Source organism: Hippopotamus amphibius, chromosome 12 (genome assembly GCF_030028045.1).
Source record: "Hippopotamus amphibius kiboko isolate mHipAmp2 chromosome 12, mHipAmp2.hap2, whole genome shotgun sequence".
NCBI classification, from domain to species: Eukaryota; Metazoa; Chordata; class Mammalia; order Artiodactyla; family Hippopotamidae; genus Hippopotamus; species Hippopotamus amphibius.
In genome coordinates, this window is record NC_080197.1 from 33,248,272 (window position 1) to 33,274,317 (window position 26,046).

At 47.3% G+C, this 26,046-nt stretch overlaps 1 protein-coding gene across 2 annotated transcripts in view; it reads left to right on the plus strand.

Annotated features, from left to right (window-relative positions):
* PCSK2 (proprotein convertase subtilisin/kexin type 2) overlaps positions 1-26,046 on the plus strand; it is a 217,953-nt gene that overhangs the window by 174,856 nt on the left and 17,051 nt on the right. For both annotated transcript variants that reach the window (XM_057702750.1, XM_057702751.1), the window contains 3 exons: positions 6,547-6,635; positions 14,259-14,434; positions 25,469-25,684. In XM_057702750.1, the coding sequence (XP_057558733.1) occupies positions 6,547-6,635; positions 14,259-14,434; positions 25,469-25,684 (481 nt within the window). The remainder of the gene's footprint in view (positions 1-6,546; positions 6,636-14,258; positions 14,435-25,468; positions 25,685-26,046) is intronic.

Below are 26,046 nucleotides of genomic sequence, written 5' to 3' on the forward strand. Positions count from 1 at the left end.
TTCATTTGTATTAACTAAAGAGTAAAAACAACCAAATTATTATTAATTGAGTTCTGGTTGAATAAACTATCATATAGCCAACCCAAAAAAAAAAATCTAAGGTATGGAAAACACTTGACTTTGATAGACTTGGGTGATCGCCATCTGAAATTCACTGTTATTCAATGAATTTGTAATTTTTTTAATTTCATATTTTTCAATATCAATAATAAACTGAGCCAGAATGGAAGCACTAAAGTATCAGCCAGGCCCAGTGCCATCAAGAGCACACTTCTACACACCAGACTCAGAGTGTGCATTAAATCCACAAATGCCGCAAGCATCTCCCGTACACAGAGCAAACCTAGGAAGAAGCACAGATTAGTAGGTCAGACAAGACAGGCTTTTTCCTATTCTTCAAAGACAGATTTGTTCTGATCCTTGTCACCCACACACTCCTTTGGGATTTGTGTCACCCTTCAAATTAGTTTATTTTGCTTATTTACTATTTGAGTTTCTCCTTCTAGAAAAGAAACCAGGTAGCATCTAATAATATGGTGGAACCATCCAACAAGAATAAAGCCAAAGTGCACTAGTTCATGTTATTCCAGCAGCTGTAACAAATACATCCCCAAGTCTTAGTGACTTAACACAATAAAGGTGTATTTATTGTTCACCTGTCGATCAGCCCCTCCATGCACTGCTGGTAGAACAGCTCTCCTCCAAGTCATGAAGTCAAGGATACATTTCCATAGTTGCCGGAAGGTGGGGATTGGACGGGGGACCATAACTTTACTACATATTTGCTCTTCTGTTTAGTTTTCTATTGTGACTAGAGTCTCCATGACAAATAGGATAGATGTCCTTTACTCTACTTGTCCTTTGTTCTTTACTCTACCTGTCCGCATCCAACTCCACGGGGGAAAGAGCATGGACAATGGCTCTTGGGATTTTTACGAGCTGGGCCTGGAAACGGCACACATCCCGTTGCTCACTTAACATCAGCTGAAATTCAGTCACGTGGCCACATGCACGTGCGGGGGAGGCTAGAAAATGGAGTTTAGCCAGATCCCAGGAAGAAAAGGAAACGAGCCTGGTGACCAGGTAGCATTTTTTGTCACCAACAAAAATCATGTTGCAAAGACAGACAATGTTGTAGCAGAAAACCTAAGCCAAGGACACTAACCAATGAGTTAGTTGAAGAACCAGTGAAAGCTGGTTAAACTACTAAGTTAACTTTTGAATTTGTCAGGATTCTGCAGAGAAAAAAAACAATCAGATATGTATATAAAAAGAAAGAGATTTGTTATAAGGAATTGGCTCATGCAGCCACAGGGGCTGGCCAGTCCACAATCTGCAGGGTGGGCTGGCAGGCAGGAGACCCCAGAGAGTCGGAAGCAGAGCTGGACGATTCTCACCCAGAGAAGGCTGGTCTTTTTGTTCTATTCAGACTTTCAACTGATTGCACGAAGCCCACCCACACTAGGGAGGACAATCTGTTTTACTCAAAGTCCACCAATTTAAATGTTAACCTCATCCAAAAAACACCTTCACAGGAACGCCCAAAATAATGTTTGACCGAATATCTGAGCACACGATGGCCCAGCCAAGCTGACACATAAAATTAACCATCACATTTTTCTCTGCACGTTTCTGAGCATCAGCAATACATGCTAATCAAGGGTCATGCTTAAGCACAGCGTGTTAGAAGCAGCAAACCTGCACCTGAATTCTGCTTCTGCCTCCGAACTGAGACATGGCTTCATATCTTGATGCATCCAGTCCCATTCTTTAAAATGGGGATAATGACAGTTCATTGTGAGGATTAAATAAAACAAAGCCTGCAGCACGCTGGGCAAGATGCCCGCCCACGATGGGTGTCAGTAAAGGGGAGGTGCTGTGTGCCCACTGCCCCGTCCATCTCACACTGGCCCTGAATGAAGTCACAGAGAAATGTGGGCCTTGGCTGGAAAGGGCAAGAGGGGTGGCCAGCCCCTCTAGTGGAAGGCCAGCAATGTGGAAGAAGGGGTGCCTGTGCTGTCTCTCCAGAGATGTGCCCCCTTCCCTGGGTTGGAGCAGGACCTCGGGTTTCTGTTTGGACATCTTGGCAGCCACCACGGCTGTCAGGAAGCTCCAGTGCAGCCATCATCAGGGTCCAGGCTTAAACCGCACCCTCCACAGGTTAGCCGGGGGTTGTCCCTGCAGCCTTGCTTATCCAGAGTATCATTTACCTATTGCCAAATAATGCCATATAACAAGTCATCCCCAAATGTGATAGTTTAAAGCAATGAGCACAGATATCGCTCACAGATCTGTAGGTCAGCTGGACAGTTCTGTTGATCTGGCTGGCCCTTGCATCCACGGTCAGGTGGCAGGGGGGCTGGCTGGGGGACAGCTGGCTGTGAGCTGGGGTGACAGGCACAAGGAGTGACAGTCTCTCGCCATCCAACGGGCCAGCCTCGGCTTGTCCACATGGCACCTGGGCAGTTCCAGGAGAAAGAACAGCTGCAGTCCCCTTGAGGGCCAGGCCCATCACTTCCACCATAGTCTTTTGGCCAAAGCAAGTCACAAGGCCAGCCAGACTCAGGAGAGGGAAAATGTGCTTCACCTCTTCACGAAGGAGCAAGAAAATCACACTGCCAAGGGCATGGGCGTGGGGGGGCAGCAGAAGAGGGCCATTCTGGCAACGTGACACCCCTGGCTCCTGTCACTTGCCCCCCCCATGACCTTTGTCAGAAGGAGGCCATTAATTGGTTAAAGCACAAAATTATGGGCTTGGTTCCGTAGAACCAGAGAGTACTCACTAACCCTAGTCAGCCGTTTGGGTCTTCCGGGCTCCAGATATGGGTCAGCACACGTGTTGGATCTTCATCAAAAATCAGTCTTCTTGGACTTCCCTGGTGGTGCAGTGATTAAGAATCCACCTGCCACTGCAGGGGACATGGGTTCATTCCCTCGTCCAGGAAGATCCCACATGCCACGTAGCAACTAAGCCCATTCACCACAACTACTGAGCCCACACGCCACAACTACTGAAGCTCGCACGCTCTAGGGCCTGTGCTCTGCAACGAGAGAAGCCACCACAATGAGAAGCCTACACACCGCAGCAAAGAGTAGCCCCTGCTTGCCACAACTAGAGAAAGCCCGCACGCAGCAATGAAGACCCAATGCAGCCAATAAATTAATTAATTAATTAATCAATTAAATTTTAAAAAATCAGTCTTCCTGCCCTTTCAGTGGAGCACTGTTCAGTAATCTATTTTTTAAATTACTTTTGTTCTGAATATGTTTAAAAAGATTATAAATTACTCAGATTTTGTTACATAACATCTTTTTTGCCAAATCCCGCTCTTTTCTGAGCTAATCAGACTTCTCACCTGCACTCTTTTATTCAATCAGCCAATCAATAAACATTTATTGATTTCAAAAAAAAAAAAAAGAGGGAGGCCAATCAAGCCGTCAATATTTGTCCCTCCCCCTCCCCCCCCACCCCAAGCTATCTCCACTCTGACAGACTCATGTTTTATTCTAGACACAAAGGGAGCTACTGAATGTCCTTTAGAGAGCAAAGATGCCAGATGAAAATGGACTTGGAAAAGGATTTTCCTGGCATTCAGGAGAGCAAGCACATTCTCTGAGACGATCAGGAAATAGGACAGAAGTGAAGGCACTCAAGGCTGTGGGGACAGAGGCCCAGGGGTGTGAAGAGGCCCTTGTCATAAACAATTACAGGGAGCCACTACCTGCTTATAATTAATGTGTCGCCTAAGTTAGCAATGAAATGTGTCTTCCCGTATGTTCCTCTGGAGGGACCAAGACAGTCATCTCCCCACTTAAAGACCAAAATTAAGTATATGGAAGCATTCAGTGTCTTTAATCTGCTCAAGGAATTTCACACAATTTTGTCCTCCAGGCTCTCGTGAGCGGTTTTAGGGCAGAGAAGTTCTGTCACAGGGTAGGAGGGTGGTGGGTGGTCCAGTAGCTGAGCCTGGGTCTCAGACCTGGCCCGGGGCTTCAGAGACTCAGCTTTGACATCTGTGAAATGAAGCAGTACCCACTCCCACAAGGGGTAAAGGGGGTGCGGGAAGAAAAGCACTGATTGTGGTCCCTGGTGAGGAACGACTGCCCATCCACGGCAGATGCTATTGGTCCTCCTCGCTCCTTGGAGAAGGGCTCCCCCTCCACCCGCACATCGTGCGCTTCACAGATGGCAGTCAAAGCATCGACCGTTCCAGGCAAGGCCTCGGAAAAGAGAGGCTGGCGGGGTTTTATCAAATAGTAAGGAAATTACTATTTCCTTCAAATAGTAAGGAAATTAGTGCTCCATCGAATTAGATGTGGTACTGCTTTTTAAACTTTTATTCAAATATTTACTTGTTCAGCGTGAACCAAGCAGCAAGGGAGCCAGTATCAAATTTAACCCGTATCCGTGGAAGTTCCATTTTTACATATAGATGTGTGTGTATATAAAGTACACACATGTCCTCTTAATAGGGTGTCCATTTTATATATTTAAATATATAATGTGTAGATTATATATAATGTATGAGTATATATACATATAAATATATAAGTATACAATTATAAATATATAAGTACAAGTATATACTTAGATACATTTAAAGTCTACAAATGAATCAATATAAAATGTATATGTATATTTCACTTTATATAGATACATGTGTGTGGACTTCCATGTTGTTTTTCGGAATTTTATTTACCATTTTCTTCACACTGAGAATAAGGCAGGGGCCATGAAAGACACATCCATGGTAGCTTCTGCCATCGAGTTAAACCATAACTAAGGCCCTTCTCAAAAATCTCAAATGAGATATACTGAAAACTGACAGGCACGCAGACGGGTCTACTCCGTCAGCAGGTGGAGTCTTCACAGAGCTCTGGCCACAGGGCCGGCCTCTGCGGTACCTACGAGGTGTGCTCGGACACAGCATACAGATTTCATTCTCGTTCCAAAGGGAATTTGGAGTCTGTGAGATGTGTTGCCTGCATGGAGGCAGGATTTACTTTTGTTCATATGGAGAAAGAAAATATGTCTATATGATTTCAATCCTCAGATGTGATTTTTTTTAACGTCTGGTGCAGTTGCTTTGCTTGCCCCAAGAGAATGTGGCAAACAGTCTACACTGCAGAACTCAGGACTTCCTGGGCTATACAGCCGGCAAGCCCCTTCCCTATGTCCCTTCCTACACCTTCCGTGTGAAGAGTGAGCAGGAAGCCAGCCCCCACCGCCATCCCCTCCGCAGGCCGAGCTGACACTGTGGCAGCCGACTTTGTACTTAGCGGCTTCATGGGCCATTAGGATGGGCTTTCAGGGTTGGGGCTGGTAGATTCCAGTGATGTGTACATTGGACTCCTCCACATCTTGAATGCTGTTTGGGGTCAAAACACGGCATTCTGATTGACTTGGAGCTCATGCTGGGTTCAGTTCCCCATTGCCATTTAATAGACGGCCCCGAAACCTAGTGACTTAAAAGAGAACAAACATTTACTAGCTCACAAACCTGTAACATAGGTGGGGTTCCTGTCTCTCCCCACGTGCTGCTGACCGGGTGACCTGGCTGGTCTGGAGGAGGAGGGCCTCCAGGGGCCTCACCTGAGGTGTTGGAACAATGGGGGTTGCCCGGCTGTGCTCCCTGCATGGCCTCATCCAACAGACCAAGCTCCTCTGCATGGAATCTGACCCAAAGGGTGGAGGACAACCTCCCACTGTCTCCCATGGGTCCAAGCAAGCCACCAGGCCAGCCCAGTTCAAGGGGAGGGGAAATACACCAGATTCCTCTGGTGTAACAGAAAAGGGGGCAAAACAGAAAAAGTTAATGAGATCCCAGTGTCTATTGCAGAGAACGTTCTAGAACGTAAGCCCTGAGAAGGACTTGCTCAGAATTGTAAGGCCGGCAAACTTCAGAAAGGTGATCTAACGAACACCAGGGATACTTAATCTGGTCAGCCTCAAAGTTTCCGTGGACCCTTGAAATTGAAGGCAAAAGGTTGCTTGTGTGTTTTTTCCCAGAGGAAGGAGGGGGAATCTATAGCATTCAATACGTCCTCAAAGGAGGCTACAATCCAAAACAGTAAATAACCTTTATCTCACAACGGACAGGCAGCATTCATTACCAGCCTGTGGACAGAACCAGCCTTGAAAATAAATACCAGCCCACAGTTCTAGTGCTTCCAAAAAAGAAAAAAAGAAAAAAAATCAGCTGTCTCAACCAGCACCAACCTGTCCTAGATTGTGTTTCCTTTTCACAGAAAGCCTATAACTGTTTTCTACAGGAAGACACTTCCAATTTTAAAGTAAAGATCACCTTTCAAGGTTGAAAATGTTCTGAGAAGACGCTTCACAGGAAAAGCAAGCAAGAGCAGGAAGGGCAGCTGGGAGCTGGAAGGGTGGAAAGGAGAGACACGGATGGAAAATTCAGGGGCCTGGGCTGGCTCCAGGCAGACTGAACCACGGAAAAGAACCAGATTGCTCCACAGACAGAATTCAAGGAAACTTCTCCAAGTCGTTTGACCCTGTGTCTGACTTGTCTTTACTTTTCTCTGCAGCCATGGGACCCGATGTGCCGGGGAAGTTTCTGCAGCCGCCAACAACAACATCTGTGGGGTCGGAGTGGCCTACGGCTCCAAGGTCGCAGGTAGGCTGTCCCGCGTCCCTGCCAAACAACCCCAGGAGGCATCACACCCTGGCCAGTGTCTCCGGCCCGGCCAGTGCCCAGCAGAAATTCCCAGTGGAGCAGGAGAGCAGGGCTGGTATATTTAGCAAGAATGAAAAACAATTTTTTTTAATTTAACCTATGGACAATATCAATAAACTTTAAATTGTTTAAGGTGCACAGATCGTGAGCACACAGATCAATGAAGTTTTGCAAGCTGACCACAGTCATGTAACCATCAAGAAACAAAATGTTGCCAGCACCCCAAAGCCTTCCTCATGTCCCTCCCAGTTACTGCCCGTACACACAAGAGCAGTCACGACCCTGATTTCTAATAGCAAACGTCGGTTATTCCCAGTTTTTAAACTTTATATAAATGGAATTGTGCTGTCTGTAGTCTTTGTGTACCAATATCCAGAACATCTTTTTTTAATTTTTTATTGGAGTATAGTTAATTTACAATCTAGTGTTAGCTTCTGCTGTACAGCAAAGTGATTCAGTTATACATATATACATATGTGAGTGTTTGTTCATATATATATACACATATACATATTCCTTTTCTTATTCTTTTCCATTATGGTTTATCACAGGATATTGAATATAATTCCCCGTGCTAAACAGTAGGACTTTGCTTATTCATCCTATATACAATAGTTTGCATCTGCTAACCCCAGCCTCCCAATGCAACCCTCCCTCGCCCACCCTCCCCCTTGGCAACCACAAATCTGTTCTCTATGTCTGTGAGTCTGTTTCTGTTTCTTAGATAAGTTCATTTGTGTCACAGTTTAGATTCCACATATAAGTGATAATACATGGTATTTATCTTTCTCTTTATGACTTACTTCACTTAGTATGAGAATCTCTAGGTCCACCCATGTAGCTGCAAATGGCATTACTTCACTTCTTTTTATGGCTGAGTAATATTCCATTGTGTATATGTACCGCATCTTCTTTATTCATTCATCCATTGACGGACATTTAGGTTGTTTCCATGTCTTGGCTATTGTGAATAGTGCTGCTGTGAACATAGGGGTGCATGTATCTTTTCGAATTATAGTTTTGTCTGGATATATGCCCAGGAGTGGGATTGCTGGCTCATATAGTAGCTCTAATGTTAGTTTTGTGAGGAACCTCCATACTGTTTCCATAATGGCTGCACCAATTTACATTGCCACCAATAGTTAAGAGGGTTCCCTATCTTTTCAAATTATAGTTTTGTCCAAGTAGCCATACCATTTTAAAAGACTCAAATAAAGACGGTAGACTATAAGGAGGTATGTACAAATTATTGTAAATATACTCAGAACTCTTCCAAATGTTTTTGGTGGGGTTTTTTATTTGTTTATTTTGTTTTTTTGCACAATGCATCTCATCTTTAAGGGAAAATATTTTACCTAGAACCTTTTTATTAAGTTCCACACTAACAAATTCCTCTTTATGGGGCCTTAAAAACAAGGGTGGCAGGTCACCAGAAATTTAGAAACCAACACCTCCCCCACCCCCCCCCAAAAAAAAAGAGAGAGAGAGAAAGGGAGAGAGAAAATGAGAGAAAGGGGTTCACAAGCTTTCAACGAGATGCCGGAGAATGGAGTGGCTCCTGGCTCATTCCAAGTTTTGCACCAAATTTGGTTCTTAATTTATTCAGGCTGAGTCACCCAACCTTGTTTTTCTTTTTTTTTACAACTGTCTTGGTGTTTTTTTCCTGGTGATTTAATGGAACCATAAACATACTTTGTGCTGACACTTGCATTTCCAGGGACCTAAATAGAGCAAGAGCAACCTATACAAACCCACCATTAACCTCTTTCAGCACTGTCTGCTGAGAGGTTTGCCTGAGCCGGGTGCTGAATTTCACAAAAGAATACATCCGGAGGGTTCTGAAATGGAACTGGGGAGCCTTTGCCCCTTGGGTTTCAACTCTCAGTACTCCGTGTGCCTCCAAAATGCTGGCATCAAAATGTCAGAAGCCATTATGAGCTCAGGGGAAAGAATATCACCCTGTGAATATTGTATAAACCAGGCTCACACCTCAGGTGGTATCTGAGTGGCTGGGGGGTGGGGGGGTCCCTGTGAACAGGGCAGAGTGGAGGCCACTGAAAATGTCCAACCTGGATTTCTCTTTCACAATGATGGTCTTCCAAAGAGTTTTGAAGTTTCTGCATCCCAGAGTAACTGGATGTTTGAACAAGAGATTCTCAGAACAACGGCCTGCAAGAATGAAGAGTTGAGGTTAGCTCATGGCATTGAGGGGGGTCCGTCGGGGTCCTTTTCTCCATCTGCTTCTTCTTTTTCTCTCTTGTAAACGCACTCTGAAAGCATCTGAGCTGCTCACCAAATGCCGCTAATTCTTCTGCTCTCTTAGTTTGAATTCCCGAAAAGCAAACCTGAGGCAAGGATCTGGGAGCAAGGGGTTTCTCTGGGAGGTGACCTGGGAAGCCAGTGAGGGAAACAGAAGGAAGGATGCTGGGAGGAGAGACCAACAGAGGGTGTGTAGATGAGCTGGCTGCTCCCATAACTGGCGCTCTGCCGGGCTGTGCGGACACTCCTCAGCATTGTCCCCCGCCCAGGGGAGGAGGCTGGGAGTTTATCCTCCAGCTCCCCTCCCTCATCAGTGGAGGGGGGATGGGAGGCGGGGCGGGGGGAGGTCCTCAGCCACGAGCACCTGGCCCGTCCAGCCTGCAGCTCCACCCCCAGGGCAGAGGACACGCCCCCGGCGAGTCAGGGGCCTCTGACTCACCCCGACGCCAAAGGCGAGCGAAGGCAGCCTGGTACCTCAGAGACACGTCCCGACCCGAGCCCGTGAACCCTGAGAGCTCACGGGTCTGCCCGCAAGCCCGGAGCCTGTGGGAGGCCGCCCAGCCACACAGAGACTCTGAGCGGAGGAGCCGCCTTTTTCCGCCCCTCTGTAGCCACCCCTACGGGTCCTAAGCGCGCAGGGGCCTGGCAGGACCAGTCCCCGTCCGGTGCCCCTCAGGACATCCCCAGGGGAGGGGAAGGAATTCTTCCTGAGGAAGCCCCGGAGAGGTACTCAGGAATCGCAAGAGAAGCAGAATTCTACCTTACAGATTCAGGAGGAACATTTTGTGCCTTCTGGCTGGCAATTCCAAAAGTTGGCTGCTTTTCCTTATTCTGTTGATAAATGAGCTGTACCCTCCGGAGAATCTTTCCTTTCCCGAGCTCTGAGCTGGGGAGGTCTGGAGCGCCACCTGGTGGCTGCCCAAGATCACTGCTCGTCTCAAGGAGTTGAGTCAGGTCAGGTCAGGGAGGCAACTCCCCAACTCCCTCCTGGATCCAGTGTCTCTTGTCTTCCAAAAACGGCTAAAGTTAAGGTGCTGCAGAATCTCAGTCCAGAAAAAGAAAGGAAAGTAAAGATGAGATGATAAAATGAGTCCTCTGAAGGGAAACAAGGTAAAAAATCATCAAGCATCTCTTCATCTGCCCATCAGCCTGCTGGGTTTCTCTGCTACTCATTTTTCCATGGAAGTTCCTGTCATTTTTCTATTACTTTGCACATGTGCTTGGTATGTCCTACATATTAGCCGCTGATCAGTTTTAACCAGCACAAGGATCTTCTCCAAACTTTCACCTGAGGCCATTAGTCCACCTGGATTCCATCTCTGTATGTCGTACTAGCTGGGCTTCGAGTTTTATTTTTCTCCAAATAATGAGCAAACATCCCCAATACCATCTATTTAATATTTCATCCTGTCCCCTTGATTTGCCACTTTCATTGTATATTAAGTTCTCATACGCATGTGGTTAGTCTCTGTGTGAATATAATTTAGAGGAAACTTCCTAGCAAGCGTGAGTCAAGAAGTGTAGGCACCTCCTTATTCCACTGGGCCTGTGTATGTGCTCTCCCTCTGCCCAGAATGCCTGCCCTCTGTGGCCCACCTGGCCACCTCCTCTTCATCCCGCAGCAAGTAGGTCCCCGCAGCATCCTCCAACATCACTGCCCAGTCCCACCCCCATCCACACCTGATAAAGATGCTGAATCCTCTCTTCCCAGCACTAATACTGTCAGTTATCACACATTCTTGTGCCTGGTTCTTTGGTTAGTGTCCTTCTCCCAGGCAGACAACAGTCTCCACAAAGACAGGAGCCATGTCTGTCTTCTCTCACCTCCGCACCCACAACAGGGTCCAGCACACAGAGGATGCTCAAACCCTATTTGCTGAGTGAAAGAAAGCAAGGAAGGAATAAAGAGAAGGGAGGGTCTGTGGATAAACCCATGATGATCAGTAGAGGTTAGGCACTGAATAAAACAATCGGTGGATGAATGAGAGCTGAGGGATTAAGGCTCAGGCTCTAAAAGGGAGGAAGGACTCACAGAGTCACCGCTGGTCATGAACGCAGTGCTCAGGTCAGCAGGAGGGCAGGGGACAGACATGCTTGATGAACAGGCTCTCCTGCCATCACCTTGTAGCAGCCAGCTGAGCCTTGTGCAAAGGTCCTGGTTCTCTAGGCTTCCCTCTCTCCCTCTGCCTCTCACTCTCACGCCTTCCCCATATCTCTGTCCTCTCTCTCTCTCTCTCTACCCCCTCTCCCCCGCCCCCCGTAGCTCCTAGACCATCCAGGGACAGATTCCCTCCCTAAAAACCCTTAGGTCACACTGAGCCTGGGTCTTGGCTGCTAATGGTGCAGATGCCTGCAAAAATTAATACTGTATCTCATTCAATTCATGCAGCCTCATTCCTCCCGAGTTTAATGAGATTAAAAGAATGCCTTGGGCCTGGCCCCTGAATGTGAATGAGAGCCTTGCTCCCAGCCCATGGCCGCCCCGCCTCCCTAGATGCTGAACAGTCAGATTACACAGCAGCTCCAATATTCCGGGCAGCATAAGGGGAGCCAGGGCAGGATGAAGAGGAAAGAGGCAAAGGGACAGGACCTGCACAGACAGAGAGTAAAGGGTACCAGCTGGTGACAAAAGGCAGGGTCTCCACTGGCACGTGGGGCAGTCTGGGAGCACTTTGGCCAGAGTTGAGCTTCTCTCTCCTTCCAGTGGCAGGAGGCAGGCTGCTCAGTGCTGGTCATCTGGGCACTGGATGAGTTCAAGACCATCTGAGTTGCCTCCTTGCAGACAAGTAAATACCAGCCTCTCTTTGACGTGTCCACAAAGTAGACACAACTTGGGAGAGGAAGCTGTGCTATTCAGTTTATTCTGTAAGCTGTTGGCCACCTTTGTTAAGTACACTTTTTAAGTAAGCAAAATATAGGTGGGCCAAAAGCAAAATGTGGGCTTTTAGATTTCCTATCCCTGATAAAATGAACCATAAAACTTAGCTTCTGGAAAGTTCAAACTAAAGACTATGCTTATGCTGTAGGAGCTTTCTCCAGGAGAAAGGATATTAACTAATAATTAGACTCATCGGCAAAAATGGTGACCTGATTTATGAGTAGAGGATGGAAAGTCTGGACCTGGAATCTCTGTTAGGGAGAATATCAACTAAATTAGATAATAACAGCATGCCTTTATTCATCAAATATTTATCAAGATGAAGATAAATTCCAAGCGCCATGCTGATGCCCAAGGACACAGACGTACACAGAATAGACACATGCCCTGTACACAAAGAACTTGCTGTCTGGTGGTGAATGAAACACACAAATGATTGTAAGAGAAGGCTGACAATGCTGTGCTAACAGAGAATGTGCAGAGCTGGGCCCAGAAAGACTTCGGGGGAAAGGCCTACTGACCTCACAGGTTAGTTAGGAGGAGGGTGAGCACTGGGGGACACTGCAGTGCAAGCGCGAGGGATGGGCCGTGAGAGGTGGAGGAGGAAAGAGAACCCTCAGAGAAAAGACAATTTCGTGTCAATTTCATGGGCCCTGCAAGAACCTGAATCTTCCTTATTTATTTTTTTTTCTGGAAAAACGTTTTTCTCAGAATTAACATAACGTGTGTAAAAGCATTCACTTTATACCCACAATGTCCCAATTACCTAAACAGTCATTCTCAAGCCAGGTTGCACTTCAAAACCACCTTAGACCAACACTTGCTTAGGCCCTGTGCAAATATTCATAAATCGCAGGGACCAGGGAGAAGCAGCCCAGGCACACTATTTAGGAAACACTCTCCAAATGACCCTATCATTGGGAACAAGCCTATTACCTGCAACTAGAAGAGGAAAATCAAGATGCAAAGGTGGTCCTATAACTCTATTCGACAATCAGCAGTTAGTTCTCATTCACATGAACTGGCTTCAGTTTTGTGAAAGTGGTGACAGGTACCTAGGTAACCAACGTATATGAATCTTCCCTCTTTAAATTGATGGGCACATCACGTTTGGTGATGCTTGTGTAATGATATCCTTTGACCATTGCGGACAAGTCAAGAAGTGTCAGAAGCCAGGCTCTGACTGTGTACAGCCCAGCCCTTCGTTTCACAATTCCCATGGATGGAAAGACTTAGATCAGCTTCAGCAGCGCTCTAGGTCCCTTGCAGTGTATCAAGCAGAGAATAATCTTGGCCCCAAACGGTGTTTTGGGTGTAATGATGAAGGAACAAATGCCCTTCCCATTGCCTGCTGCTGAGTGAACCCTGGACAGGCACTTTCTAGACAGCCCCAGGGTGATGGGAACTGCAGGTGCCCAAAGGCCTGGGCACAGAGCGCCCCTTCCTCCTGAGTCCCTGTACACACAATCACACAATCAATCAGAGAAAAGTTCCCAGCGAGAAGTCACTCCTACAAGGCATCAGAGTAGCACAAACTTTACAAAGGTGGCCTAGGGGAGAGGGAGGAGGGGGTGTATCCTGCACCCATCACAAATATGTGTATTTTTTTTTTTGCTTTTGGTTTTTTTTTTTTTCATTTTTATTGGAGTATAATTGCTTTACAATGTTGTGCTAGTTTCTACTGTACAACAAAGTGAATCAGCTGTACTTATATGTATATCCCCTCCCTCTGGAGCCTCCCTCCCACCCTCCCCATCCCACCCCTCTAGGTCCTCACAAAGCACCAAGCTGATCTACCTGTGCTATGCAGCAGCTTTCCACTAGCTATCTATTCTACAACAAATATATTTTAGAATAACCCCTTCAACATTTCTGTCCCCCGACAAAGCCCCTTCTCAGCTACCATGCAACTGAGAATTTCTCTTTCCTGCCTCTCCCCACCTTGCACTGTCCTGCCCCTGCCTCTGCCCCACCTCTGCCCTGCTCCCAGCCCTCTGCCCTCCAGAATTGCTCCTTAAATATCTAAGAGCAGTTGCCCCCCCACACTGTCATAAACAGTAGCTTTTTTTCTCTTCTGAAAGGTGTCCCCCATTGACCCCTCTAGTCCCTGGAGGCCAAGCTTACCCTGAGAAACAAGCCTCATTAGGAATTCTAGCAACCTTTGAGAGGGGGATAAAATTGTCTCCAAATAGTTACATAAGGAAAGGTGTGGGTGGGGTCCAAAGGAATGGAGTGAGTTGGTCCGTGAGCCTTCCTGATCCTCCCATCACACACAGTGTGAAGCTGGATTCAGGGTCGCCCGGCTGAGCCCAGGGCACAGGGACGGCAGACCCCCAACCCTACCCAGGACCGCAGCCCCCTTCCCCACCTTGCCTCCTGTGAACTGGGGACGGCACCCAGCGCTCCGCGGCCCTCACTGTCCACAGGAATTCGGATGCTTGACCAGCCCTTCATGACAGACATCATCGAGGCCTCCTCCATCAGCCACATGCCTCAGCTGATCGACATCTACAGCGCCAGCTGGGGCCCCACTGACAACGGGAAGACGGTGGACGGGCCCCGGGAGCTCACGCTGCAGGCGATGGCGGACGGTGTGAACAAGGTAAGGTGGTTCCTGCGCCGCCACGAGGCCCTGGGGGGTGGGGGGGGCGGGGGGGGGGCGGGGGAGGGATGAGGAGTGGGGGAGGGGCAGAGAGGAGGTGCCAATTGGGGGGGGCAGGGCGGTGGCAGAGGTGGGGCTGTTACCACAAGCAAGTGCTTTAGCTCAGGTCCTTCGAGAAATGGACCCCAAATCGGGTTCGAGGTCCAGACTTATTGGAGGGGGCGCTGTGTAGGACAAAGGGAAGGGGCGGGGGGCCCTTCAGAGGGCGACCCTGTCCTGGCCTCTGCGAAGGGAGGAGGGAGGAGGGTCCCACTGGGGGCTGCATTAACACCCATTCCCCTCCCCCACCGCCACCACACACACACACACACACACACACACACACACACGGCACACACGTGGCTGGGAGCAGCCCCGGGAATGGGGTCTCCGCACAAACCTGGTGGGTTCAGGGCACAGCAGAAGAGCTGCATCCTGATGCTCCCGTGGCGAGAGTCAGCCCCGCGTTTTCCTGGCCGCCCATCCCTGGCATTAGTCGGGGCAAGGACAGAGCGAGGAGCAGGGGCCAAAGCAGCACCTCTGAGGGAGGTAGCCAGTCAGCACCCGTGGGGAGCAGAAGGAAGTGGCCTCTGCGATCCCAGGGCAGAGCCCCCTACTAAGCACAGCCAGGCCCTGGGGTCAGAGTCTCCAGGGATCAGGTCCCAGGTCCACTGCTCAAGGGTCTGAGTGTCTATAGGCAGTGACCTGACCTCACTGGGCCTCTGTTTTGCTGTAAAATGGTGATAAGGGTGCATTTCTCCCCAGGGCGGCTGTGAGTGTGCGATAGGCAAGCAGGTGCTGGCCCTGGAAGGCCCTGAACGTGGCTGGGGTTTGTCCATGTCATTGTGGACCCTTAACCAGCTGCCCCAAAACTTTGAGGCATAGAGCACAGTGTTTCACTAGGCTTGTGGACTCTGTGGTCCAAGAGTTCAGACAGAACCTGTGGGGACGGGCTGTCCCTGCTCCACAATCCCTGGGTCTCAGCTGGGAGGCCAGGGACTTGAATCAGGGCCCCTGGGAGGGGCTGAACTACTTGCCGTTGGTGCCATTGCACTCTATCCTCGAGGCACTTAGTCATTTTGTCTTAGTCTTTTCCTAGGATTGGACTGGCCATCGGGTTGACGTGATGCCGTGTCCGGGCCCTCAGTCTGTTTGAGACAGCCACAGGATCCCTGGCATTGGAATACCACAGTGCAGTTTACCGAGGAGGTTTAATAAGGGGGGCAGGGGGGTGGGGCGCAGGAGGTAGTGCTGCTGCCCCATCTCAATGCCCAGACCCTTAGGAATTTATAGGGCGAGACTCCTGACACACAGACAGCTGTTTCCTCACTGCATTATTCACGGTTTGGCTGGAGAGAGATGGTTGTCACCAAGCCCAGGACCAGGTGACAGCAGGTACCCAGGGGAACACTTAGCAGATGTACCCCTTCCCCATCAGACACAGATTTTCACTGAGAAGCATTTTTTGACACCCGAGGCCAAAAGAGAGTCAGGGAGTAGGTGACATCTGGCTTCTGTAGGAATTGACAATACAGATGGGCTCAGTGCAGTACGTCCCCAGGCGGCCCCTCTTGCTCTCCACGAGCCTCTGAACTGCTCCATCACGTCTCGAGGCAAGGCACTTCTCTCTTTCCATCTGTAGTGTCCCCTGCTGCGACTAAAAAGGCTCTTTCAAGTGTGATTGTTCTGCAAAGCATGCCAAGTACGCCAAAACTTAAAAGAATAAATTGTTATGACTTATCTGCAGATGACAGCATGTAAATATTTTACAAAGTGGAGTATGGTGAAAAATAACACAGTTTCTTATTTGACTTTCCCCCAAGTTGCAAGAAGGATACTTTCCTTGTTTCAAGGTGACATTTTTGGGGACAGTGTTATAGAATTGTGTGAGTGATGGGGTATTGCACATGACCAAAGACTTCCTTTCGGTTCTTTTAGCTGTCTGGTCCAGTCTAAAGGGAAATGCTCCCTGAAAGGTGATCTCCACCTAAACAAACTAAAGCAGTTCTTATGCTTGTCTTTGAATTTTAGCATCTTGCTGGTAGGTTTTGTTTGACCAACATCATAATGATAAAAAGGAAGAGGAAGAGGAAACAGAGGATAAGAGAACTTTTCAGGGATGTACTGTTTGCCACAGACCTCACCACTCCCAATTGTATGACATCTGCTTCTCACATTAACATCACCCACCTGGCTCCTTAGGAATCTGAGTTCACATCTCCTAAATTTGCTCAAGAAACACTTAAGAGAGGAAGCAAGGAGCTGACGTAAAGGAAGAAAAGAAGGAAACCTTTTCTCCCTTTGTTTATTTCAGTTTTTTTCTCTTTATAGTCTATGCATTGAATTTACAGTTAAGACATTCTTCACATTACACATGGGAGTAGGAGGCAAACGGAGACCCCTGAATTATGAGATATCCAGGAACTGACTCCTTAGCTCAGGATTCCCCAGAAGCAGACCCTGAGACAAGGGTTGAGTTCAGGTAGTTTATTTGGGAGGTAAAGGGGACACCAGGAGTGAGTGGGAAGGTGTAACAGGGAGGAAAGGGGCTGATAAAGGATTTGTTATCAAGTCAGCTACCACCGTGAGCAACTAGAGCTTAATCCCACTGGGAAAATGGGAAACCGTGAAGAACACACATTGAAGTTATCCCACGGGAGCTGGCGGAAAAGTCTGTGGTTGAGATTGTCCCCAAGGGCGTAAATGTCCCAGCACTTTCAGCCCCGGGGGCAGATGTGTAGGGCAGCCTTCAGCCTCTGGGGAGAAATCCCTTACTCAAAGAGATGCCTGTGCTGACATCTGGAAACCACCAGTGCACAGGAAGGTCAGAGGAATATGGGCAATGCCCACTGCCATCTACCACAATCTCCAGGGTGCAATTTGGGCAAAGCCTAATCTTTATTACCCAGAGAGCCTATTACCTCTCTGGGTAATAAAGGACCAATATGGCAATGTGTTTGCTGGTCAGAAAAGGATATAGGTCTTGCAAAGAAACTGATGAGAACAAAGCCCAGCCAGTATGGAACACAGCATCTTACATCACTCTGACAACCAGAAGAGGAATTCAGAGACCAATAGAGGGTCTTGAAAGTGACAACAGACTCATGAATTTCTTTCTGCATCTGAAGGAAATGCACCCAGGGCAACCCTGGCATGTCTTTGGTGGCTCTAATAACTACACTCCAACCTCTTATTAATCACCTCTCAGGGTTGCTACCAGAGAGAGCATCTTAGGAATATTTAAAGACAAAGGAACAGAAAATCCTCTGAGGCACGGTTGAGACAGAGCGTTCATAGTTTATTTCTTGGGCAGGGGGGTGAGGGGAGTGTGTCGCAAAGGGCCCAAACACAGATCCCAAATCTTTGAGCTGGAATGTATTGTACTAGGGGTCACTTGCAAGACCGCGGCTCGACAGCCACCATCCATAAGGATGTGAGGTGGGGGCAGGCTGCCCAGGAAAACAGTGATTAATCGGGATGGGCGAGGAGAGGCCTGGGGACCCTGCTGAAATTTAATCAGAGCAGTGGGTCTGTCACCATGGCACAAGTGCCGGGGCCTCTGGCAGCAATGATGCCTCCTGCCAAAGAGCTCTCAGGGCTCCTCCACAAGCCCTGATTGATGCTCTGAAACCAAACGAAGGTTCCCAACTGCCTGGGGGCTGCCGCTGCGAAGGGTCTGCAATTCAGCCTCTGAGACGCGACAATCCCTCCTTTCATTTCTGAGAAGGAGAAACGGGAGGAAAAGCCAGTGGGTTTCCGGTGACCCTTCCTAAGTGCTGGCCAGCCCCAGGTGTGGTGGCCAGCCATCCTGGCTGCTTGGGACTTTCCCAGTTTTAGCACGGAGGGCCCCGCTTCCCAGGAACTCCCCAGTCCCAGGCAAAGCGCAGCAGTTGTCACTCACCTTTAGGCCTCCTTGACGGTGGTGACCCATCTGCGCCCAGTGAGAAACCCAACCACTGGGTCAAGGGATTGATGTGAACGTAAGCCTCCAGCAACCCCCGTGACATCAGAAAGGTTCATCACGGTGTGTTTGGATCCTGCTGGAAAGAGACAGGATGGCATAGGAGCCTTACCTCCAAGGTGGATGTACAGCAAGACAAGTTATAATCGGAGGCAACTGCAGCTGTGGTGAAACACAGGCTCGGCTGAAGGATTTAATCAGAGGCTACAGCGCCATCCTCCATTCGGCCTTCCTGGGAATCTGACACCCCACCCACTCCTGCTAAACTCCGCGGAACCCGTGGGGGCTCGAGGCAGACACCGCGGCCCAGGGGCCCCGTCGCGCTGGCCCAGCTTCAGCTTCCTGCTCATCACCAGCCGCCTGAGGACCTGCCGGCCCCACGGGAGGCACTCCCAGACCAGGCATGCTGTCCCCGGGGCAGGTTCTGGGGGGAAGCGGGTGTCTTCAGAGGTGGGGGGCTGGGACGCCTCGTCAGCTCACAGTTGGTTGGCCCTTCTCCCTCCCCACACCTACCCCCAACTCGTGCTTCCTGTGCTTCCTGAGCTCTGCCCCTCCAAGTGCTGGTCTCAGCATCTGTTTTCAAAAGGACATAAATTGGGACCAACCCCTTCTCCCTGTAGGTGTGGCCAACAAGTCTCTTGAAGTGAGCCCCACTCCCAGGAGGAGCCCACTCATCCGTCACCCTTGTTTAAGGTGCTGTGTGACTTCATCAGATGAATAAAGAAGGAAAACATAAAACAGCTACACGGACATATAATTCAATCACTGATATTGTGCCAGAGAAGCACTTTCTAAACATAAAAGGGGAAATACTTACCCCCAAAAAAAGAGTAATAAATATTACTCATAAAATCTTCAGAATGTCTGCACGTCTGGTCAGTGTTAAACTTCATCAGTGGATACACGGGGATTCTCTCACTCTACTTTTTGTGATGCTTAATGTTTTTCAAATTAAAAGGTTTTTATTCACACTAAAAAAACAGAAAGCAATTCAGTAGGTGGTTACGTTGTCAAGAGTCAGAATATGCATCTAGGGAAATGTGAAAACAGCAACTGTTTTGATATTATACAAATGTCCTTATGGCTTGGGATAAAATTTTTAGGAATGTATTACACAGAGAGCTTTTTTTAATGTATCTATATAAACTAAATGGAACTGAACATGAAGAACTGTATCAGTCAGGAGAGGCTACATTATGCTGGGATAACAAACAGCCCCAAAAGCTCAGGGGCTTGAAAGCACAAAGGTTTATTTCTCAATCAGCTACTCATCCATCATGGTCAGTAGAAAGCTCTACTGACCAAAGTCTACTGGGGGATCAGGGCTGACACCTGGAACGTTGCTAGTCACTGTGCAGAGGGAAAGAACGAGCTCTGTATTCACCAGTAAATGACTCAGCTGGGGAACAATACCATGTGTCACTCCCACTCCCAGCTCTCAGATTAAAACGGCTTACAAGACCCCACCCAACCACAAGGGGGCGTTATCACGGGCCCAGACAGTGGGCAGCTAGGAATACTGGGCAGTCCTCACCAACTGACTACAGTGAGCCCAGAAAAACTGCTGGGTGACCCAAGGAGTGAACAGTGATCTTGCGCGGACAAGCACACAAATGTCAAATGTGTTTGTGAATAGGCTGAACAAAATTGTTCCATGAACTGTGAGTACAGAAGAGCAGTACTTATAAACCAATACACTTTTTTTATATGGTAGTTAAATATATGTGTGTAAAAAATAATAGACTTAAGTAATTAAGTGGAAAATTTTCTGCAAGTTAAAATGAAAAATACAAAAGAAAAAAGTGAGTAAATATATACATATGCAATATAGATGATGGAAATTTGGTTAAGATCTTTAATATAGAAAGAGCTCTAACAAATCAATAAAAAAGATATCACGAAAGAAAAAATAGGCACAGGACAGTATCTTTGGAGGCTTGGTGCTTTGCTAAGGTATTCGTAAAACAAGAATACAAATGAGCAGTAAAGGTATAAAAAGATAAACCCAACTCATAGTGAAAAAATATATATAACTCAAAACAATGAGGTATGATTTTTGTCCACCAAGTTCACAAAGCTATTTTTTTAATGATTCTAAATCTTGACCCAGATGGGCTGAATGTGGAGTTCTTCTGCGCTGGTGGTGAAAATATAAATTATTAACAAGCCTTATAAAGAGCAATAATATGGCAAGAATCTTCAAACGTTCATTCCTTTTCACCCAAAATTCCCTATTTTCAAAACTCTGCTTGAGGAAATAAACAGAAATATAAAGACATATATAAAATAATGTTCAGTTCAGCACTTTAAAACCTAGAAGCAGCCTTCCACATATGTCTAAGAAAAAGAGTAAATAAATTATGGAGTGGCTATTTAAGAAGACTAATAAAAACTTATGATGTAGAAGAACATTTAATTATGTGAGGAAATGTTAATAATGTAATAGTGAGAAATACATTTTTAAGCAGGGCCACAAAGGTGGATATATTTTATGATCCCAATTTCATTCTTAAACCTATTCTTATACTTTGCATTTATATATATCACTGGTAGGAATGCACAAAATATCACCAGTGATTTTCTGTTCATGGATGATTACATAGGATTTTTATTTTCTTTTTTATAGTCTAGATTCCAGTTCTTCCACAATGAATATGATTTTCATAATAAAAATACAATGACTTTTTTAAAGTATGTCAATGTTGTATTAAGATGTCAAGGTGACTGAAAAATAAACGTTAGTGTAATTGGGTGTTTAGGAAACACAGACTATATCAGGCTGGCCTCACCAGTGTCTACAGGCAGATACCACCACTGGGCCAGGGCCTGGGGAGGGGGATCATTAGTCTGGGTCACTAGGCACTCGGAAGGATGAAGGGACCAACTCACCTTAGCCCCAAGCCTCTCAAATCGGGATCTTCACCTCCTGGGACAGATGATGTGCTGAGGGTACACAGAGCCACTGCACCAGCCTTGAGCTGGAACTTTACCTTAGATGATGGTAAGCAATTTGTGCCATTATTTTATATTATAAGCAAAATACAAAATCAGCATGAACTTTTAAAAAATTTGAGTCTGTGAAAGACTGCTTTAGGCTATGCTCTTAAAATCGGCAAGTTCCAACTCACCGCACTTTGTCAATAGGTTAGCGCAAAGACTCAGCCTCGGCTCTGCTGACCCTCGGGCCAGATAATTCTTAGTTGTGGCTGGTGGGGAAGGGGGAGCAGGGGAGGGCAGAAGGATGCCCACTGTGTTATAAAAGTTTAGTAGAACTCCTAGCCTTCACCCACTAGATGCTGGTGTGACCACCAAAGATGTCTCCAACAGTGCCAGATGCCCCCCCGGGCACAAAATCACCCTTGGTTGAGAACATCAGTGGTTAAGTACCACCAATAGTGCCTCCGTGAAAAATTCTCATTTCATGAAAACTTGTGAGAGATATTAATCCTGCTAAACTCCAAAGACTAACACAAAGACAGAATTCAAAAATTCAAAGTGGAGTTGCACCATATATTTAATTTCATCTAAATGCACTTGCCTTATTTAAAAAAAAAAAAAAAGAGTGGGAGGAGGGGGAGAGAAGGCAATTACAGCATCAGGGAGGGCAGGTGTGCCCACCAGCCTCCTCTGAGCACACGCCGCAGAGTAAGGGCGGGAGAGCCCGGCAGGCAGCTCACCCCTGCACAGTGCAGGCTCTGGGCTATCTCCTCCTTCATCTCTGGTGGCCCTTCCACACCCCATTTGGGGTTTTGTTCTTCTCTACCACTTGCTCCCTGGATAAAATTCTCTCTGCTGAACAGCCCGGTGTGGCAGTATCTCAATCAATACACTTTATCTGTCGTGATCAGGTCAAATTTGTAAGTTAACTTGGGGAAAACTGACATCTCTGTGATGCTGTCTTTCTATCCAAGAACATGCATTGATGTGTCTTTCCATTGGTCATATCTTCATCTGTGTCCCTCCATAGAATTTCAAAGTCCTACTTAGCTCCTTTTTTTTTTTTTTTTTTTTTAGTTTGTTGACTTTCTAGGTATTTTGTCCTTCGTGTGGCTGGTATGAATGGTGTCACTGCATAGGATTGCTGTGAGGATGCAGTGAGTTACTATGCAAAGTGTTCAGAGTGGTCCCTGGCACACAGTAAGTGCCGTAGAAGTGCTTGCTGTGATTATCATCCTAGTTTCTTCTGTCGTACCCTCCAACGGATGATTGTCTGAATGTGGGGCACAGTCGTTCTGTCTGGGTATCAGCCCAGCTGCCGTTCAGGTGAAGCTGGAGGGCAGAACTGGATCTTGGGGTGTTGTCTTAATAAGAAAGTGTTGCATGCCGATAACAGGCCCTTCCCACAGCCAGCTCTCAGCCTCTTGTAGATGCCCCTCCGCACTCATCTGCCCCAGAACTAGGGTCTGCTCCTCAGTGGCCCATCTTCCACAGAAGCCAGGGACTATTTGTGCTGATACCCAATCGTTAGAAACCAGAATATGATTATTATTGCCTCATGTACACACACACACATACACACACCTTGCTTAGGAAAATGAAGTTTAATATTCCTAGCAGTCAAAGTATTCTTGTGGGCAAGTCTTACGTCCAAAACAAAACTGTTTGCTGCTTACTCTTCAGAAACATGCTGATAGTTGCTCTCTGTGTATCAGTGAGCAAAGCCAGGTAACAAACTTGCCTAAAACTCAGTAGTTAAAATGACAACCATTTAAGTCTGATAATGGGTCTATAGGTCAGCTGGGTTGCTCTGCCAACCTGGGCCATCCTTGGCTAATGTCAGGGGGCCTCACTCATGCATCTGTGGTCAGCTGGAGGGTGAGCTACAGACTGGCTGGTCTGGGGTGGCCTCCCCTGTCTGGCAGCTGTTGGCTGTGGCAGTGAACCTGACTGGACTGTCTGCCAACAACCAGCAGGCTAACTCAGATCCATCCCCATGGTGCTTTGAGGGAGAGCAGAAGAGGGTAAGTCTCCTTGAGACTGATGCTTGGAGCCGACACAGCACCACTTCCCACTGCATCCTGTTTGCCGAAGCGAGACAGGAGGCCAGCCCAGACTCAAGTGGTGGAAAACTGACCATTCCTCTTGATGGGCAGGGCTGCAAATCATACTGTAAGGGAGGCATGAATACAGAGAAAGCCTGACAAGTTGGAGTCACAACCTGTCTCCCTACACCAAGGTGAGAATGCTTTTAGCACTGGTTTCCTTTTAGGAAAGGCTGCTTGTCTCACTAGCAGCCCTCCTGTGGGCTGGTTCAGAGGAAGTTTCCACAGGTGGCAGCCTCACCCTTCACCCTGATTCACGTCTGTTTCACTTTCTGAGGCTGCCATTTCTTGACACAAGCCCAAATCTGAGTTTGCTTGAGAGGGTGATGTCCTGCACCAGCTGTAAGGATACTACATTTGTTTCCCTCTATGTCCTGGTTTCTGAGAGCAGTTGCCTGCTTGGATGGAGTTTGTTTTTTTCTGTTTGTTTATTTGTTTTCATCTTTAATGAAGTATAATTGCTTTACAATATTGTATTAGTTTCTGCTGCACAACAAAGTGAAGCAGCTATATATATACACATATATCCCCATATCCCCTCCCTCTGGAGCCTCCCTCCCACCATCCCTATCCCACCCCTAAACTAGTGCATGGATGGAGTTTTCCAGGACAGATTCACCAAGGTGCTGAGGACCTTCTCAGCTAGTGGCTGAATCAATTTCTGTTGATGTATTGACTCAGTCAGTCACAGGCTAATTAGCTCCAAGTCCTGTTAGAAGCAATCAAATGTCATTTCTCATTGTCAGGAGGCAGTAACCAGACTCCAGGTTACTGGACTAACCTGGCAGTAACCTGTTACTTCGCAGTAACACGATCGTCCCTTCTCCCCTGGCATCACCACCCTTAAGCCACGGAGTCAAGACCGAGGATCCCTGATGGGCGAGCAGGGACAGACTTTCTCTGCTGCAGTTTCTACTTGTGCCCTCTCTCTATTGGGTGACGCAGCGCCCAGGCTGGGCTGGACATCTGCAGCTCACCTGCCAGACTGCATCCCTGCCCACTTCATCACCTACCCAGCCCGAGGGGCAAAGCAGGGTAGCCTGGCCCTCCTGCCCCTGGGGTCAGAAGGTAGGAAGCCAGAAGGAATGGTCACTGCAGGTTGTGGAAGCAGAAAGAATTCTCTTAGAAGACAGAGAATAGGAAAGGAAAAACAGAAGCACTAAGAAAGTGGTTTGAACAGAAAACAATGCAAACTGTAGGTACCTATAAATAAGCTTGCTGCTTGTAACTAATTAGCACATGGTAGTAATCACTGTGCACATCGTTATATTTAGTTATTTTTGCTGTATGTTTTACTTGATCATATTAGACTTTCTTATGTTTGGTGTTCCCTTACACAGGTACAATATATAATCTTGTGCTTTAAAGAATTCTAGTATGATCCAATAGAGGGAAAAAAAGTGTAATGATATATATACACACACCAACAATATATACATACATATAATCTGTAAGTAAAATGTGTATTTTCTACTTACTACATCTACAGATATATGTAACCTTTTATAATTATATGTATTTAATATATAAATAGAAGCTATATATAAAATGTCTTTTATATCTTATATAGCTAAGTATAAATATACAGGTCCATTTGCATTTTTGCTGAAAAATGCCTGAAAAAGTACGTAAGAATTACATACAGAGGGATTTTTTTTCATTTGCCTTTCCATATACTTTGACTTTTTACCATGAGAATGTACTATGTTTAAAAGCACTTCATTTGTCTATTTTAAGGAGATTCTTCCAGTTTTTCTCACCTTTCATCCCCAGCTTAAATTGTAAATTAGGATGACTTTTCCTATTGAATCCTTCCTGAAAAGAAAAATTCTCACCGTGCCAGGCCAGAAGGATGGTGGTTTTCAAGGGCAGATAGGAAGCCAGTCCTTGGGCTCAGCTGCTGAAGAAGCCCAGGTCCCAACCCCGACCCCGACCTCGACCCTGGCGGGACCCCCTGCAGCCTGCTCATCTCTCCCTGTCCCCCTTCCCCAGGGCCGAGGGGGCAAAGGCAGCATCTACGTGTGGGCCTCCGGGGACGGCGGCAGCTACGACGACTGCAACTGCGACGGCTACGCCTCCAGCATGTGGACCATCTCCATCAACTCGGCCATCAACGACGGCAGGACTGCCCTGTACGACGAGAGCTGCTCCTCCACCCTGGCCTCCACCTTCAGCAACGGGCGCAAGCGGAACCCCGAGGCCGGCGTGGTGAGTGCGAGGCTGGGGGCGCACGCGCGGACACTCGTGACCTCAGGGAGGGGGCTCCCCGCCGCACTTCCCTCAAAGAGTCGGAGCCTGTTTCGAAGGCAAATCTCTCCTCCTCCTCGCTGATGATGCTTTGTTACCAGGGTAGAGACTCATGTGGAAATCAAGAACGTGATGATCTCCTTCCCACTCACGTTCCATAGACCTTCTGGTTCATTGTTTTGGCTTACAAATAATGAGGACTGCTGGTTTACCAAAAAGTTGCCCCAGCACGTCACTTACAAGGACAACTAAGAACTGGGACATCACATCAGCGCCCCATCTGAGCCAGAAACCCATCCATTTATTACAGCAATTTAAAAATA